The 18425-nt window shown below is 45.5% G+C and overlaps 1 protein-coding gene across 7 annotated transcripts in view; it reads left to right on the forward strand.

Moving 5' to 3' along the window:
• Positions 1–18118, forward strand: part of LOC121567772 (Friend leukemia integration 1 transcription factor) — a 35232-nt gene extending 17114 nt beyond the window's left edge. For all 7 annotated transcript variants that reach the window (XM_041878035.2, XM_041878036.2, XM_041878038.2 and 4 more), the window contains 5 exons: positions 4473–4541; positions 15070–15129; positions 15499–15558; positions 15709–15756; positions 16140–18118. In XM_041878035.2, coding sequence (XP_041733969.2) covers positions 4473–4541; positions 15070–15129; positions 15499–15558; positions 15709–15756; positions 16140–16669 — 767 coding nt within the window. In that variant the 3' untranslated portion in view covers positions 16670–18118. The remainder of the gene's footprint in view (positions 1–4472; positions 4542–15069; positions 15130–15498; positions 15559–15708; positions 15757–16139) is intronic.
• The last annotated feature ends 307 nt before the right edge of the window (positions 18119–18425 follow it).

The raw sequence follows: 18425 nt of genomic DNA on the forward strand, positions 1-18425 counted from the left end.
ATCCATAAAATCAGTTATTTCAGTAAACCAGTAAATATTTCCATGGATATCCCACCCTCTATGTATGACGGTTATCCTCTGCTGTTTGCACTCTACTGTATGGCAAGAATAGCAGCTGCAGCTACAAAATGTCATGACATGGAGCTGGGTGGAGCCCCTAATGGTTAATAATTCTAACGTTTCTCCTAAAAATTGTGATGGGTCTTGCTGTGATGTAATGGGAACTTTATTCTGTGAGTGACAACAGTTTTCTCTGTGCTGTGCATGGCGTCTGGGCTCAGGGAATGGGGATGACTGCCGTGAGTATAACAGCCCCATTGTGTTACAATGCAGCATGGACTGGAGGCTCTGTGTGCCTGACTGACCGCCTCCGGGCCCTCTCCCTCTCCGCAGAGCAGTTTTCATTAGGAACGGTTGCCGCGGGACTTAGCCTGGCTTAGGCGTCCTGCACTGCGGCTCTCCCCCCGCCATGATTCTTTTGATTTAGTTGTTGTGTGTTTTGGAAACAGAAGAGATGTTTCGGAATCTTCCGCTCGGCTATTGAAATTGCTTTGGACCCCTTCCCAAGCCAGGAGAAAAATGCTCTCTTTTCGTCCCGTGCCTAGCTGACCAGTGGCAGGCCTTTTGAGAAATAAGCAGCACTAGGGCGTATATTAACGCGGGGCGGTGAGCTCGGGTTGAGGTGGGAGGAACTGTGTTAGTAAAGGCACGATGTCGGAAGAGGGCAGGGTTTATCCTGACCTCAGGGCCACAGATTTGAAACTGAAGCTGATCTTTTCCCCCTGCAGCACAAACAAACACAATCACAGACAATGAGCTAGCCCGTCCAGAACGCAGACCTCTGGCTTCACTCACGAGGAGAGCTGGAGCGGGGCCGAGCTCTCGGTTCCGACTCAGACACACATACAGAGGGAGAGGGAGAGGCAGGCCCTGGAAGTATTTAGTGATTACAGGCCGTGTGATGCCTCACCCTCTCCCGTCCTCCACTCTCCTCCCAACCCGACGACGGTCCGCCCTCGACGAGCTGGAATCATTTCATACACATCTGTGTACATTGTGTGTTACTTTAGGGTCTGTTTATTGAAACTCTGATTAACATTCTTCAGTGTCATTAAGCTTGTTCACTGTAGGCCAGAGCAGGGCAGGGACATTTCCCCTCCCTGCGGCTGTATGCTAACAGAAACAACACGCCTGTCTGCTTACTCTTAGTCATACACAGGGAGGAATATCATATAAATGCACATGCCAGCAAGGCATTCTGCACATATCTGAATCTCTGTCTCCAGCTGCGAACAGTAATAAGGGTGGTTGCCTGTGCATTATTTTGGCCCCATTGTTGGTCACTTATCCAGATTTTATACGCGATGGCCGCCTGTTCTCCAATGTGCTTTCAATTTGGGGCGCAATTTGAGAATTTGTTCAAATTAGTCTGTCAGGGAGGGACTGCGGACTGTTTGCTTTATTGCACCCATGTAGGTCGGTTTGATACCACATGTGCTGGAACGAACCAAGCACAGCACAGTGAAACCTCCAACAAGGAGAGATTGTATCCTCAGACACAGAGACAGGAGAAAGGGGGGAGAGAGAGAAAAAGAGGGAATGAAAGAGTGGGAGTTTTTATTGAAGTGCGTGGAAATAGCCTGAAGTGGCTCTGATTGAGTGCCATAGGAGAATAGCTGCATTGCTTTCTTTCCCAGCTGTCCCTGCTCTGGTCTGGTCTGCTCTGTGTGGCTGACTGTGGCTGGAGGGATTTACAGAGTGATAAGTCTGGGCTCCCAGCCTCCCGGGCTGCCTCTGCTGCTGATCCTACTGCTGCTGCTGGTGCAGCCCGCTCCAGTGTGGGGACATTCTCAAGACCTCAATAGTTTATTCAGACCATAAACATCTGGGCTGAAGGCTGCAGAGGAAAAGGAGGTCTGAAGTTCTCTCCTTCGCAGCCAGTTACTCTCTCTCTCTCTCTCTCTCTCTCTCTCTCTCTCTCTCTCTCTCTCTCTCTCTCTCTCTCTCTCTCTCTCTCTCCCCTTTTCTTTTTAGGTTTTTATGGAGCTCCCCCTGCATTAGTTATTTCTATTGGCAGATTAGCACTGCAGTGGAGGGGCTCAGAGGCCTGGCTGCCTCTGTTGTTAGCTGTTAGGTACCATTACATAGCACCTCTGGTTGGTTTGGGTTGGTCAGGGAACTGAGCTAATGTAGTCTAATGAGTGGGGTCTCCGAGGACTCCTTTAAGGGGCAGTGGCCTCACCTCCTGGGTGGGTGCCCCTCAGATTGTTGATGGAAAGAAGGGTATGTACATGTTTGAGGGGGTGTGGGGCTTGAGATGGGTTTGTTGATGGAGAAAAGGGTATACATGTTTGAGGGGGTAGTACAGATTTTAGCTTGGTAGGATCAACAACAGGCCAGGGCTCAGCAAAGGTCAATGACGTCTAACCATCTCACAAGGATGTCTGTCAATATTATGGTGTGTCAAGATGGAGGATGGAGGGGCAGGGGGCGTTTTAAAGAGTCATCATTCATAGAAAATAAAGAAAAGAAAACAGTGCTCTGGGCAGATGTGGCTCGGTTGAAGGAGGCTGAACATTAGCCAGTCATCCCACTGCGCAGTCAGATTACTGGGAAGTGTTTTCGAGGGGGAAGAGAGTGTTCAAATAAATAGGCGGTGTGGCCAAGCCTCCCTCGCCCAAAGTGTCAGTGTTGGCGCTCCCCATTTTCTCTATCTTTCTCCCTCTCTCCCTCTCTCCCTCGCTCTCCCTCTCCCCCTCGCTCTCCCTCTCTCCCTCGCTCTCTCTCTCCCTCGCTCTCCCTCTCTCCCTCGCTCTCCCTCTCTCCCTCGCTCTCTCTCACTCCCTCGCTCTCTCTCTCTCACTCGCTCTCTCTCTCCCTCGCTCTCCCTCTCTCCCTCGCTCTCCCTCTCTCCCTCGCTCTCCCTCTCTCCCTCGCTCTCCCTCTCTCCCTCGCTCTCTCTCAGTCCCTCGCTCTCTCTCTCTCCCTCGCTCTCTCTATCTCCCTCGCTCTCCCTCTCTCCCTCGCTCTCTCTATCTCCCTCGCTCTCCCTCTCTCCCTCGCTCTCCCTCTCTCCCTCGCTCTCCCTCTCTCCCTCGCTCTCTCTCACTCCCTCTCTCTCTCTCTCTCTCTCTCGCTCTCTCTATCTCCCTTCCTTAGAATAGCGGTCCCAGCGTTCTCTTTTGAATCTGTTTTCTCAGCAGCTCTGCCTGTCTGGGGCGGCCCCCATGTGGAACGCAGTAGTTAACCCTAACCCCATCTCTCTCTCTCCCCCTGAGGATGGGTCGGTGCCGTGCCTACCCCGTGCGCTTACACTGAGAGTGTGGAATGATTTTTGTATGGGGAGCTGCGTTTGATTGCTGTGCAGGGACCCTGCCTCACATAATGCTTCCCCTGTTCACCGGCCCCAGGTCCAAACCAGGGCCAGAGCCTTGGGGGTGGCGTGGGGTGGAGCGGGATAGGTGTGTAGAGCCCCTCGCCTCCCGCCACCCCCCTTGCTGTGGCAATTCCCAAGCTGTAGCCCATACTGTTATTCATCTCTCCATCTCCTCCTGCCCATTCAGAAAAGCTCCTAGAGTTCCTTCCTAACCAGCAACTCCCCATAGTAGTAGTCTTTGTCTTAAATTGTACACTCCCCGTGGTAGTAGTAGCAATGGTATTTTCCCAGTGCATTTTTGGTCTGTTTTTCCACTCTGATTTATGCGTAGTTGCAGCTAAAGTTAAGAGAGCGTTTTGGTGCCGCCCAGGGTGCCTGTGTAAGCAGAGGAATGCAGAGCACAGTTCTGCTCCATAAGGTAAAATGAAAAGCTAGCCATTATGCTATTATAAATAGTCTTGGTTTCTGGACTTTAATAGTCAGGAGGTTTGTGGTGGAATTGTTGACTCAGCACAGCATTCCGAGTTTAAAGGATTACATATTAAAATATTGCTGGGTCAATTCTTTATTGGGTAGAATGGATTGATTGTTTACCATGTACCATGGGCAGTTTTTAGGTATACTTTTAAGAGGCATCTCAAATGAAAGGAAATCGAGATCTACAGTAATCAAAGATCTTCTTACTGCCACCTACTGGTTATTGGCCAGTGTTACTACCTACTACCATACCCTGTTCAAAGGCACTTACCCTCTGAATGGCACACATACACAATCCATGTCTCAATTGTCTCAAGCCTTAGAAATCCTTCTTTAACCTGTCTCCTCCCCTTCATCTACACTGATTGAAGTGGATTTAACAGGTGACATCAATAAGGGATCAAAGCTTTCACATGGATTCACCTGGTCAGTCTATGTCATGGAAATGTTTTGTACACTCAGTTTATAATGAATAATGAATCATTAGAATTAATTACTTGAATTACTATACTATATAACCTATTAGCCAGTATTTTTAATTTGTCTTGCCCTATGCACAGATAACTGTAAACTTTGAGATCATACAGCTCTGACGTTGTGCCCATCTGGCGTGTTGCAGGTAGTTCATCATCATCCTACAACACTCCATCTCACACGGACCAGTCTGCACGCCTGGCTGCCAAAGAAGGTAGGACAGCATTAATGTTAAATATGGGCAACTGTTTTCTATTTCAGAGGTGTTTTTATAGGGGACTATGTTTCCTGAATTGAAAAGAGCCAGGAACAGTGAGGGAAAAAAGTATTTGATCCCCTGCTGATTTTGTACATTTGACCACTGACAAAGAAATGATCAGTCTATGATTTTAATGGTAGGTTTATTTGAACAGTAAGAGACAGAATAACAACAAAAGAATCCAGAAAAACGCATGTCAAAAATGTTATGAATTGATTTGCATTTTAATGAGGGAAATAAGTATTTGACCCCATCTCAATCAGAAAGATTTCTGGCTCCCAGGTGTCTTTTATACAGGTAACGAGCTGAAATTAGGAGCACCCTCTTAAAGGGAGTGCTCCCAATCTCAGCTTGTTACCAGTATAAAAGACACCTGTCCACAGAAGCAATCAATTAATCAGATTCCAAACTCTCCACCATGGCCAAGACCAAAGAGCTCTCCAAGGATGTCAGGGACAAGATTGTAGACCTACACAAGGCTGGAATGGGCTACATGACCATCGCCAAGCAGCTTGGTGAGAAGGTGACAACAGTTGGTGTGATTATTCGCAAATGGAAGAAACACAAAAGACCTGTCAATCTCCCTCGGCCTGGAGCTCCATGCAAGATCTCACCTCGTGGAGTTGCAATGATCATGAGAACGGTGAGGAATCAGCCCAGAACTACACGGGAGGATCTTGTCAATGATCTCAAGGCAGCTGGGACCATAGTCACCAAGAAAACAATTGGTAACACACTACGCCGTGAAGGACTGAAATCCTGCAGCGCCCGCAAGGTCCCCCTGCTCAAGAAAGCACATATAGAGGCCCGTCTGAAGTTTTCCAATGAACATCTGAATGATTCAGAGGAGAACTGGGTGAAAGTGTTGTGGTCAGATGAGACCAAAATGGAGCTCTTTGGCATCAACTCAACTCGCCGTGTTTGGAGGAGGAGGAATGCTGCCTATGACCCCAAGAACACCATCCCCACCGTCAAACATGGAGGTGGAAACATTATGCTTTGGGGGTGTTTTTCTGCCAAGGGGACAGGACAACTTCACCGCATCAAAGGGACGATGGACGGGGCCATGTACCGTCAAATCTTGGGTGAGAACCTCCTTCCCTCAGCCAGGGCATTGAAAATGGGTCGTGGATGGGTGTTCCAGCATGACAATGACCCAAAACACATGGCCAAGGCAACAAAGGAGTGGCTCAAGAAGAAGCACATTAAGGTCCTGGAGTGGCCTAGCCAGTCTCCAGACCTTAATCCCGTAGAAAATCTGTGGAGGGAGCTGAAGGTTAGAGTTGCCAAACGTCAGCCTTGAAACCTTAATGTCTTGGAGAAGATCTGCAAAGAGGAGTGGGACAAAAAATCCCTCCTGAGATGAGTGCAAACCTGGTGGCCAACTACAAGAAACGTCTGACCTCTGTGAATACTAAAAAGGGTTTTGCCCTCATTAAAATGCAAATACATTTATAACATTTTTGACATGCGTTTTTCTGGATTATTTTGTTGTTATTCTGTGTCTCACTGTTCAAATAAACCTCCCATTAAAATTATAGACTGATCATGTCTTTGTCAGTGGGCAAACGTACAAAATCAGCAGGGGATCAAATACTTTTTTCCCTCACTGTATATGCTGAGAGAGAGAGAGAGAGAGAGAGAGTTCTCATTTAGCATGATCATTTAGCCAAAACAATAGAGCTGTAGCACGCTCCGCTCTGTCTGCCAGCCCCTCAGCGCATGGCGGTCTCAGTGTGAGTGCCAGTTCCCTCTCTGCTGCCACAGAGGACAACAGGCCCAGGTCCTGGCAGCACCAAGCAGAGACACAGCTATTGACAGGTGCATCTTTTGTACAGGGGAATAATACCAGGCAGCGCTACCCCAGTCTGTGCTATTCATGGCCTACCTGCACATGGGGGAAAGCGAGGGCCACCTTAGAATGGAAGGGAATTAGCAAAACAAAAGGCATGCCGTGGCTAACCTCCCCATCCACAGAAGGAGATAAAGGAGGATAGGGTGGAGGGCTCAGATAGAACGTCTAAATAAGGTCATTTTTGTGGAGGGGAATACTTAAAGGACAGGTGGTTCAGCCACAATGCAAACAGAGAGAAGGAGACAGAAAGGGAGATTAGTTGTTTTTGTTGTCACAATTTTGACTCAATCTTTGACTCAATCTAAGAGGGAACACGTGGTGGTGGGGAGGAAAGGTTTTGGGGGGGTTAATGTGTGTATTTGTGTGGGTTTGGGAGGGCAACTGTTACACTGAGCGGTGAAGGGCACTGTTCAGTGTTATAGCATGTAGGTTAGCATTCTGTGTTGTTTGGTGTTGATGAGGCTTGTTCATTCTCTCCGATCAGATAAACTGATCAGTCTGGAGGATAGGGTTTTTTGCAGACAGCTAAAATGTGACTTTATGGTCCCTAAAGATCTCTGAATGTCTTTAAGGTCTTCTGAGGAGACCTTGGCTAATGAGTATTTGCACTGGCATTTGTCAAATCAAATCACATTTGTTTTGTCACGTGCTTCGTAAACAACAGGTGTGGACTAACAGTGAAATGCTTACTTACGGCCTTTCCCAACAATGCAGAGGGAAAGAAAATAGAGAAATAATTGAAAAGTAAAACACATAATAATAATAAAAGTAATAATAGATACACAATGAGTAACGATAACTTGGCTATATACAAGGGGTACCAGTACCGAGTCGATGTGCACGGGTACGAGGTAACTGAGGTAGACTTTTTCCACGTTTTGTTACGTTACAGCCTTATTCTAAAATGGATTAAATAAATACAAATCCTCATCAATCTACACACAATACCCCATCATGACAAAGCGAAAACAGGTTTTTAAAAACTTTTGCAAATGTATTAAAATAAAAAACAGAAATACCTTATTTACATAAGTATTCAGACCCTTTGCTATGAGACTCGAAATTGAGCTCAGGTGCATCCTGTTTCCATTTATCATCCTTCAGATGTTCCTACAACTTGTTTGGAGTCCACCTGTGGTAAATTCAATTGATTGGACATGATTTGGAAAGGCACACACCTGTCTATATAAGGTCCCACAGTTGACAGTGCATGTCAGAGCAAAAACCAAGCCATGAGGTCGAAAGAATTGTCCATAGAGCTCTGAGACAGGATTGTGTCGAGGCACAGATCTGGGGAAGAGTACCAAAAAAATTCTGCAGCATTAAAGGTCCCCAAGAACACAGTGGCCTCCATCATTCTTAAATGGAAGAAGTTTGGAACCACAAGACTCTTCGTAGAGCTGGCAGCCCGGCCAAACTAAGCAATCGGGGGAGAAGGGCCTTGGTCAGGGAGATGACCAAGAACTCGATGGTCACTCTGTCAGAGCTCCATCTCTGCAGCACTCCACCAATCAGGCCTTTATGGTAGAGTAGCCAGACAGAAGCCACTCCTCAGTAAAAGGCACATGACAGCCCGCTTGGAGTTTGCCAAAAGGCACCTAAAGGACTCTCAGACCATGAGAAACAAGATTCTCTGGTCTGCTGAAACCAAGATTGAACTCTTTGGCCTGAATGCCAAGTGTCACATTTGGAGGAAACCTGGCACCATCCCTACGGTGAAGTATGGTGGTGGCAGCATCATGCTGTGGGGATGTTTTTCAGCAGCAGGGACTGGGAGACTAGTCAGGATCGAGGGAAAGATGAACGGAGCAAAGTACAGAGAGATCCTTGATGAAAACCTGCTTAAGAGTGCTCAGGACCTCAGACTGGGGCGAAGGTTCACCTTCCAATAGGACAACGACCCTAAGCACACAGCCATGACAATGCAGGAGTGGCTTCAGGAAAAGTCTCTGAATGTCCTTGAGTGGCCCAGCCAGAGCACAGACTTGAACCCGATCGAACATCTCTGGAGAGACCTGAAAATAGCTGTGCAGAGGCGCTCCCCATCCAACCTGACAGAGCTTGAGAGGATCTGCAGAGTAGAATGGGAGAAGCTCCCCAAATACAGATGTGCCAAGCTTGTAGAGTCATATCCAAGAAGACTCAAGGCTGTAATCGCTGCCAAAGGTGCTTCAACAAAGTACTGAGTAAAGGGTCTGAATGCTAATGTAAATGTGATATTTCAGTTTTTCTTTTTATAAATGTGCTAAAATGTCTAAAAACCTGTTTTTGCTTTGTCATTATGGGGTATTGTGTGTAGATTAATGAAGAAAAAAAACGATTTAATCAATTTTAGAATAAGGCTGTAACGTAACAAAATGTGGAAAAAGTCAAGGGGTCTGAATACTTTCCGATTGCACTGTAACTAGGAATAAAGTGACAGATAGTAAACAGTAGCACTAGCGTATGTTATGAGTTTAAAAAATAAGTGCAAAAAGAGTCAATGCAGATAGTCCGGATAGCTGATTGGTTAACTATTTAACTAACCATTTATCAGTCTTATGGCTTAGGGGTAGAAGCTGTTCAGGATCCTGTTGGTTCCAGACTTGGTGCGTCAGACCCGCCTAAGCCTGTATTAGTGCCTGTGAGATGAGGTACATATCCTTTACATGTGGACTGTGAAGTCACCACCACATACAGTACATGAGAACAGGCTGCAATAACACTGATAGTCTGGCTCACAGGAAAAGGGCGTATCTAGCTGGGGAGAGAGGAAGAAACTAGGCTGATAAATGTTCAACATGCCCCTCTATTCCACCGATGAGTTACACTGTTCTCACCCTGGTTCATATCATCAGGCCAATGGGCATGCTCGATAACATTCTTTTTTTTTTGTACAATTTTATTTAGTTTTTTTTAGACAATAGACATTGACAAAAGACAATAGACACGATCAATAAGATTCTGCAGTGTCACTTCTGACCCCTTCTTCCTGGTTCTCAGTGGCAGGTATTTAGACTGGCAGATCCAGCAGGTCAACTCCCCTCAACACCATTTCCCCAACACAGAGAAGTGATTTCTATTATAGGCTACCAAATAACAGTGCCCCTTCTTCTCCTAATACAAACTCAGTCACAGCCCAAATTCCATAAAAGCCTTTTGCTTCAAGAAATGCCAGCATTGAGACTTCTATCAACTTTCTAACACCAGATGTTCACAGTCATATTGCCTGTAGAAATGGGTCACATACCATCTCAGCTCTCTCAGGGTATAGTAAGCACCATTATTCAGCAGGAGACCTCCAAATCTTTTCCAGACTGTCTGATGTAAAAAGCAATGTTATGAATAAAAGTGAGCATATAAAACATGGAATGCAGCAGCCATGAAACGTGTGGGTGTGTGTGAGTGCGTTTGTGTGTGTGTGTTCATGTGCTTGCTTGCATGTGTGTTGAGCTAAAGGGTACAGGGAGATAGTTTGGAGATTCAGTGATTTACCACATGGCTCCTCAGTGGTCACAGAGAGGGAAGCTTTAGAGATTGATGGGCTTAATTCTTTGTCTTTTATCTTTCCTTCTATGGCCTCCCAAGTGGAGGACTGCTGCTTTACAATGGTTGTATAGCCAGGCATACGTACAGTACTCTATCCATTGTATGTCCATTGTGTCTGCTAAAGCTTGGCAGCTGCCTCTTCCTCATATTGTCAGCTCTTTTCCTTTCTCACACAGATGGCTTTTAAAGCACCTGCATACAGTATAAAAAGCCATGCTCTGTCTGAGTCTGTGTCTTTGGCTGAGACTTTGGGTTAAAAGCAGTCCATGACTAGACTTCTCTCTCGCTGGTGCCCAGCCCTTGTTTTGAATAGCTGGTCTGCAGTCAAGTCTCCCAGGAGCGAGCATTGCACCACACCCCAGCCTAGAGTGGAAACTGGCTCCACTCAGAGAGGGCCTGGAAAAAGAGGGAGAGGGGCTCTGACGTGCCATACTTTTTGTGGTGTCTGTTGAGTTTGCATGGCTGACTGTGTCCCTGACCTGGTGTGCTCATCTGGACTCTGGTCGTCCTTCCCAGTCTGTCTGCCTGGCTGCCCCCTCTCCTATCATCTCTTCTCCTTTCCTCTCTTCTCCTTTCGTACCCTGTCCTCCCCTCTCGTCTCCTCTTCTGCCCTTGAGCAAGGCAGTTAACCCCCACAGCAACTGCTCCCCGGGCGCCAATGACGTGGATGTCGATTAAGGCAGCCCCCTGCAACTCTCCGATTCAGAGGGGTTTGGGTTAAATGTGGAAGACACATTTCAGTTGAATGCATTCAGTTGTGCAACTGACTAGTATTCTCCTCTCCTCTCCTCTCCTCTCCTCTCCTCTCCTCTCCTCTCCTCTCCTCTCCTCTCCTCTCCTCTCCTCTCCTCTCCTCTCCTCTCCTCTCCTCTCCTCTCCTCTCCTCTCCTCTCTTCTCCTCACTTCTCCTCTCCTGTCCTCTGCTGAATGGTGCCTCACTTACGTCTCATGTCCACCCATGCCCCTCTGTTCTGACTCGGACCCTAATCGAATCAGGAATAGGAACTTCCCCACTGTCTATAGTGGTGAACCCTTAATATGAGGATATTGCAGGGATGTGACCCTCTCTCATGTCAAAAGGCTACATAGTGGAGCTGAGCGTAGTCTATCCAACCACGTCCTCTGCTCCAAATCAGACAGTAGCGGGATACAACGCTATTGTTTTCTTTTCAAATTCCAACGTTGTGTTTCGTCTGCCTGGGTATCTTGGGTTTCTCTCTCTCTCTCTCTCTCTCTCTCTCTCTCTCTCTCTCTCTCTCTCTCTCTCTCTCTCTCTCTCTCTCTCTCTCTCTCTCTCTCTCTCTCTCTCTCTCTCTCTCTCTCTCTCTCTCTCTCTCTCTCTCCCCCTTCTGTTTGTGACCCTTCTCTTGGAAGGAGGTAGCCCCTGTGTGTTTTTTCGCAGAGGAGGGGGGACGGGAGAGGGGAAAAAAGAGGCAGTAAAACAAAGAGAGGTTGTCTGCAGGCGAGGCAGGCAGGAAACGCAACTCTCCTAGGACTCTCCCCCAGTCGTTGCTCCTAGACTACCACCAGCCCACTGCAGATTGGACCTGACAGCCTCTACTGAGCCCCGGCCGCCCAACTGTTATTCCTAGCTCGCTCGCTCTCTGTCTCTCTCTCTCTCTCACTCGCTGTCTCTCTCTCACTCTCTTCTATCTCAATTCAATTCAATTCATTATCCCTCTCTCTCTCTCTCTCTCTCTCTGTCTTCTCCCTCCCCCTCTCTCTCTACCACTCCACCCAGCTCCCTTCATCCTACCCACCCCAGGTCCATCCGACAGAGAGAGAAAAGAGAGGCCCACTCTTTGTTTAGTTCTTCCAGGTTCGGGCCCATTGAGCCAACTCTGGGGTTCATAGTTTAAAATGCAAGTTTCTGCTGAAGGACGGTTTTATAAAGCACAAACACACATGAGCAAAAGGAAATAAGTTACAATTGTAATTGTAGATGTATAATTAATGTTAGACAATAAAACACTTTCTAGTGACATTGCTTCCTACAAAGCCAGGGTGTTTTTTTTCTGTTACAGCTTTGAGTCATGTTTGTGGTTTGAGAAGTACTCAACACTAAAGTGGACATGCGTTTTGATTTATTCAATGTTGGTTGAAGTAAACCAGTGGAAGGTCTGCATTTCCAAATGTTTGTTTTATAAGAAATGGCATGTTTCTGACCACAAGACGGCAGTGTTGGATAATGTTTAGAGAAGCCATGACCTGGATCTCAACCAGTTGTAGATGCTGAGGTTACTGATGAGTCAGAAGGAGCCACATTATGTGGTGTTGGAAGGTTAGTTGTGTCAAGACCTCCTGTAATAGAAGGGTGTCTGTATCACCACAGTGAAGCATGTTAAGTTCTAGCTGTCCCTTGGCTGTATATGTAGCGTGACACACAGACACACACACACACATACTACGATTTAGAGCCTTACGTCTTCACGTTAGACACCTGCTGTGTCTCTTAATTGCATGTTGAGCTCAGCAGGGGCTTATATGAGCACCACTTATGTGACCAAACATAAAAACAGTGGTGACATCATGAGAATTGACACATTAAAAGGATTAATATAGCCATTATAACATGATGGAAGACTAGTACGACATTACATCAGCTATATGTAATATTAGTAGGACATTACATCAGCTATATGTAATATTAGTAGGACATTACATCAGCTATATGTAATATTAGTAGGACATTACATCAGCTATATGTAATATTAGTAGGACATTACATCAGCTATATGTATTATTAGTAGGACATTACATCAGCTATATGTAATATTAGTAGGACATTACATCAGCTATATGTAATATTAGTAGGACATTACATCAGCTATATGTAATATTAGTAGGACATTACATCAGCTATATGTAATATTAGTAGGACATTACATCAGCTATATGTAATATTAGTAGGACATTACATCAGCTATATGTAAGACTAGTGGGATATTATATCGGTTAGATGTTATATTAGCAGGACATTATATCGGTTAGATGTAAAACTAGTGGGACATTATATTGGTTAGATGTAAAACTAGTAGGACATTATATCGGTGAGATGTTATATTAGTAGGACATTACATCGGCTATATGTTATATTAGTAGGACATTACATCGGCTATATGTAAGACTAGTGGGATATTATATCTGTTAGATATGTGTCTTCCTTCACTGGCTGTTATATCTCCTCCTGTCTGGTGACTCTCTGCATGTGGTACAGTCTTAGCTGGTAACAAAGCTAACTGTCAGGGGTGCTATAGTCGTTGCCAGCCAAATGAAGGTGAAATTGCATGTACTTTCAATTTAGATGGGAATGTGCAGTACTGCTTTTGATGCCTTGATGGCGAAAATATACATCCTGTTTTATCTGCACTTCAAGGAGATTGATTACAACTGGTAGCAATCCAGGTGCCCAGACCGCATTCAATCAGTTGGGAACCTCGCAAACGTGAAACTGTCATTTTATCGAAGACATCTTGTTGGTTCCTCTAGTTTTGAGACATAGTTGTATGCCAGATAAACCCACATCACCTGGGCCAGATATCCTGCTGCACAGGGTTTCTTGGACAGGGCTTGGATAGGCAGGCAAACCTTTTTATAGCCGGCTCTTGGCATCACTCCTCTGCCTTATTTCCTTGACAATCTTGTTGCTTGTATAAAGCCAAGTTGTGTTCCTGAGATGGGTTCACTTGCAGGTGGGGAAGTAGAGAGTACAGCCAAGAACATACACAGCCACATATCGAAAAGAGCCACTACCCCTTTTTAATTCAGGACTAGTGTATATTATGAGATGAAGTAGAGGGTTCATGTTCTCGAGCTAGAATCAGTTTATTTCCCACTCGTGTATAGGCTGCTTGGTTGTTTAGCAACAAAACCAATGTGTGCGCAACCATGGGGCAAAATAGATTGGGTTAGCCTAGATTGTTGACAACATGTCAACTATATTTAGTCTCCAAAGTTTATTGAAAACATAAATACATTTGTACAATGAGCACTCGTTGTCTCTCAAAAAACATTGTTACAGTTAGTTTTAGCCATATTAGCATAGACATGACATGTCAAAACACCTCAAAGCAAGACATGGTATCAATTACAAGATACAACATTTGTTCTGGTATTGCCCACAGGTAGCCTGTTTCTGGTCTCAGGTTCAGGAATGGCTGAAAAAGCATAACTTTAATCTAAAATAGCATTGTTGGGAGATCTGGAGAGACCTGGTCAGTCAATTACTAATATACTAATACTCTTAGTAAAATTATTTATCTTCAACTCGCAATCTGTGGATTCTATTTGATTAGATAGATTCAAATTGTATGTTAAACATCACAGCATAGTTGAAAGATATATGGCGCGTAGAAATCCGAAGAGGGTGGCCAGCAGAGATAGGTGGGATGGGCTGAGGGAAACTGAGGGTTGGGATGTGGAACTGGAGACAAGTGGGAGTGGAGTTGCTGGACGGGGGATAGAATGACGGTCAAAAATAAAGTCAAAATAAACCAAAAATAAAGTATGTTTGAATGAAACTTAGGGGGAACACTGTTACATCCAATGCCTGTTTTCCTGAGGCTGATGCCGTACATGTGCTTGTATGAGTGTACACATGCATATACACACACTCGCATTCAAACGCACACGTGCACACGCACGGACACACATATACACACATGTAAATAGTGCCACACATGCACTCAAACGCATACAGATGGCCTTGCTGCTGTGGGTCGCTCTGGATGGGAGTCTGTTAGATGACTGAATGTAATGTAAATGTTGAGTGGCTTCACTGCAGGTAGATTGTATGTTTTAATATATATATATATATATATATATTTTTTTAAAAACAAGATACATCAAGTTAAAACGAGCCACCTACGATACCCCACACAGCACCTTCATGTAATTGTTGCTAGCTATCTGACCATTCAGAGTCTTAACACCACACGGCCTTCTGCCTCATCGATGCGTGTGTGCATCAATTTCGTGACGATGTCAGTCAACCGTCTATAGGAAAAATAAATGCAATACTCCAATATTAAATGTTAGGAAGTGCAGTAGAGTGTTTAATGTTGACAAATCTCTCTTTCTCTCTCTCTCTCTACTTCTCAGACCCCTCATATGATGCTGTACGACGGACTGGATGGTCGAACAACATGCACAGTGGGAAAGGTAAGCATGCTTTTTGCTTTACTGAGTCGGAGAAAGACTTGTAGCCAAACCACACAAGGAATTAGGATATGGTCCTACCCATCACGCATCATCACATACATTCTTCCCTAGCTCATAGTGATACGTGTGAGAGCCCACACTCAACCTAAGCACGCAAGGCAGACCACCAATGATTAAATCCTCAGTCGTCAACCCTGAAATCTGTGAACTTTAAGCACTTACCCTAGCCACCAGTTATTGGGCTGTTTTCTTTGGAATGGGGCTGAAGTGCCATTAAGATGTGTACCGTGATTTATCCATGACCGCCCAACTGGCTTTCCTCCCTCCTGTTTCTTTCCTTCTTTCCCTTCCTAACTTCTCCCTCTTCAGGCTCACCTGTGGTCACACAGAACGTGTCCAAATCCACTGAACAGCCCAGACCTCAGCCAGGTAATGTATTTCACCCTGCTCATTCCTTCCATCATGTGTGTGCATTCCACCTAAGACAGCCACGGTGGGTTACACCCATCTGGATGAGTATCAGCCTAATGTATAGTGATAGTTACAGACTAACAGACCCCTCTCTCTCTCTCTCCACAGATCCTTACCAGATCCTGGGGCCCACCAGCAGTCGACTGGCCAACCCAGGTAGGTTCAGGAGGATGTATGAGACCAATCATATATCAGATGTAAACTACATTCTCAACCTACATTGCTTCATTATGGCCCTGGTGGATTTCTCTGTAAAATAGTCACAGAATTTTTTTTATCTGCTGAGAATTGTGCACATTGGCATTCTACTTTACTGCAGTATTCAGTAAGTACATAATGAGTTATGGGTCTTTGATCAATGGACTGTTAGTTGTTCAGGGATAGAACAGCTGTTGATTTGACCTGTGTGTGTGTGTCTGTGTGTGTGTGTGTGTGTCTGTGTGTGTGTGTGTGTGTGTGTGTGTGTGTGTGTGTGTGTGTGTGTGTGTGTGTGTGTGTGTGTGTGTGTGTGTGTGTGTGTGTGTGTGTTTCCTGGTCAGGTTCAGGACAGATCCAGCTGTGGCAGTTCCTGCTGGAGCTCCTGTCAGACAGCGCCAATGCCGGCTGCATCACTTGGGAGGGCACCAACGGAGAGTTCAAGATGACGGACCCGGACGAGGTGGCGCGTCGCTGGGGCGAGAGGAAGAGCAAGCCCAACATGAACTACGACAAGCTGAGCCGCGCCCTGCGCTACTACTATGACAAGAACATCATGACCAAGGTGCACGGCAAGCGCTACGCCTACAAGTTTGACTTCCACGGTATCGCCCAGGCCCTGCAGCCCCACCCCACCGAGTCCTCCATGTACAAGTACCCCTCGGACCTGGCATACGTGCCCTCCTACCATGCCCACCAGCAGAAGGTCAACTTCGTGTCCCCACACCCTCCCTCCATGCCCGTCACCTCTTCTAACTTCTTTGGACCCACCGCTCCGTACTGGAGCTCCCCTACAGGGGGCATCTACCCCAACCACAGCGTCCCCCGCCACCCCAACTCCCACGTGCCCTCCCACCTGGGCAGTTACTACTAAACCCCACTGCACCGTGACGTCTTCCCCCAACCTTCCCTCCTCTTCCTCCAACCAAACCCACCAGCGCTGACCTGAAACCACAATGAAACCAAACCAACTAAGACTGAGAGAAAGGGGGATTCTCCGCCTCAACCCAAAGTCTGCTCTTAACTGGCAAAATGAAGGAAGCTAACTGAAGGAATCTTTGAAGGATAAAAAAAAAAACTGGATGCTGTGATCCAAATGGAGTACTACTTATTTACAAGACAAGAGTGTTTCCATGTTTGTTTTGTTTAGTGTTTTTGATGTGCGTAACAGTGCGTCTGTGTTTTTTCTGCCTTTCTGTCCCCTGTAAGCAGCACCCATGGGCCAGTTCAGAGCCCCCCAAAATCTGGACACGGTTACCCACACAGATGCAGCCTTATTGAGTGACCATAGAGGCTCTCATACCTAATTTGTTCCTGATCACAGACATGGACCCATTCTCTATGGGTCTCAATCTACATTTCCCTTATATGGTAAGCTCCTGCCTTGTTCCTCGTTCCAGTCCTGTATGAGGGTCTCAGATCAACATCATGTCCATCTGTCTCATGTTCTGTTAACAGTGTGTGGAGAGTCATCTGGAACTGTGGAGGTAGGGCTCCAAATAAAAGGACTTCTCAGCACTGAATGAAAATGAAATGTTGGCAACTGGAATACGCCATTGATTCACACTTAATTTATCCTCCAAACTGGAAGTAGGTAAGTTGGAGACCAGAATTGGAAGTGAAGCGCTGTAGCTATGTTTTCAGGGTGCCACACACCGGTTGGCTGTTGTTATAGGAACTATGCTGTTTGTCCTCTTCAGCCGTTGGTTCGTTCCATTCCCAGATGTTTTGTTGGACCAAGTCATTATTAATGTGAATGCCCTCTGGTCCATGGAACACATTCTCAATTTGACAATCACAGATGTTTCTAGAAGAGCTGCGTGTCTTATGGTGGTCTCTTCCTCTTCTGTCCAGGCCTTGGCAAGTGTCGACACAGAGTGACTTACCATAGCACTATGTCATGTCATGTCAACCCTCATCTGTCTCTGTGCATTCATACAGCACTGCCATTTCAAAACGTGCATTTTCAGATGTTTAAAATGTATTGTATGAAAGAAACAAGTGTATTTAAACAGCTGAATCTGGACTTGTCTCAGTACTTCATGAAAATAAATGGTTTACTAAATAAAGAACAAAACCAGTAGAGTAAGAAAGGATGAAAACAGAGAAATCCTCAGATTCGCGAATGCTGTGCGTTCGTCAGACCTATTTTCTATTATTTTGTAAACATTGGTCAACTAGGCATTAAAGCAACTTACTGTATAAATTATGCGGAGTTATTTTCATATGTGACACAGTTTTAAAAAGTCAAGAGAATTAATACGAGTTGACCTCGGTCAAAAATGCAAACATTGTTAAGTCCGTTACTGATATGTAGTATGTTCAACATTTTTTTACGTTTTATATCTGTACATTTGGGCAGTTTTTTTTTTAGTTTTCTGAAATTCAATTTGTAATGACCTCAGTGCCTTGCAGTGAACACAATATTTGTTCTAGCTAGTTATTACCAAAAACCACAAATGCCTGCTTGAATCATAATCCTATACTTATAGTAAATCTGTTATTCTGTATATACCATGATTATGGTTGCTTTCAATTCTAAAATAGGCCAACAATACTTGCAATGTCTCATATCATTAAGCCAACCGCCCAGAAATTGCCAGCTTTTGTCTGTGCCTTTAAATTGGCCA

Source organism: Coregonus clupeaformis, chromosome 6 (assembly GCF_020615455.1).
Source record: "Coregonus clupeaformis isolate EN_2021a chromosome 6, ASM2061545v1, whole genome shotgun sequence".
Lineage (NCBI taxonomy): Eukaryota > Metazoa > Chordata > Actinopteri > Salmoniformes > Salmonidae > Coregonus > Coregonus clupeaformis.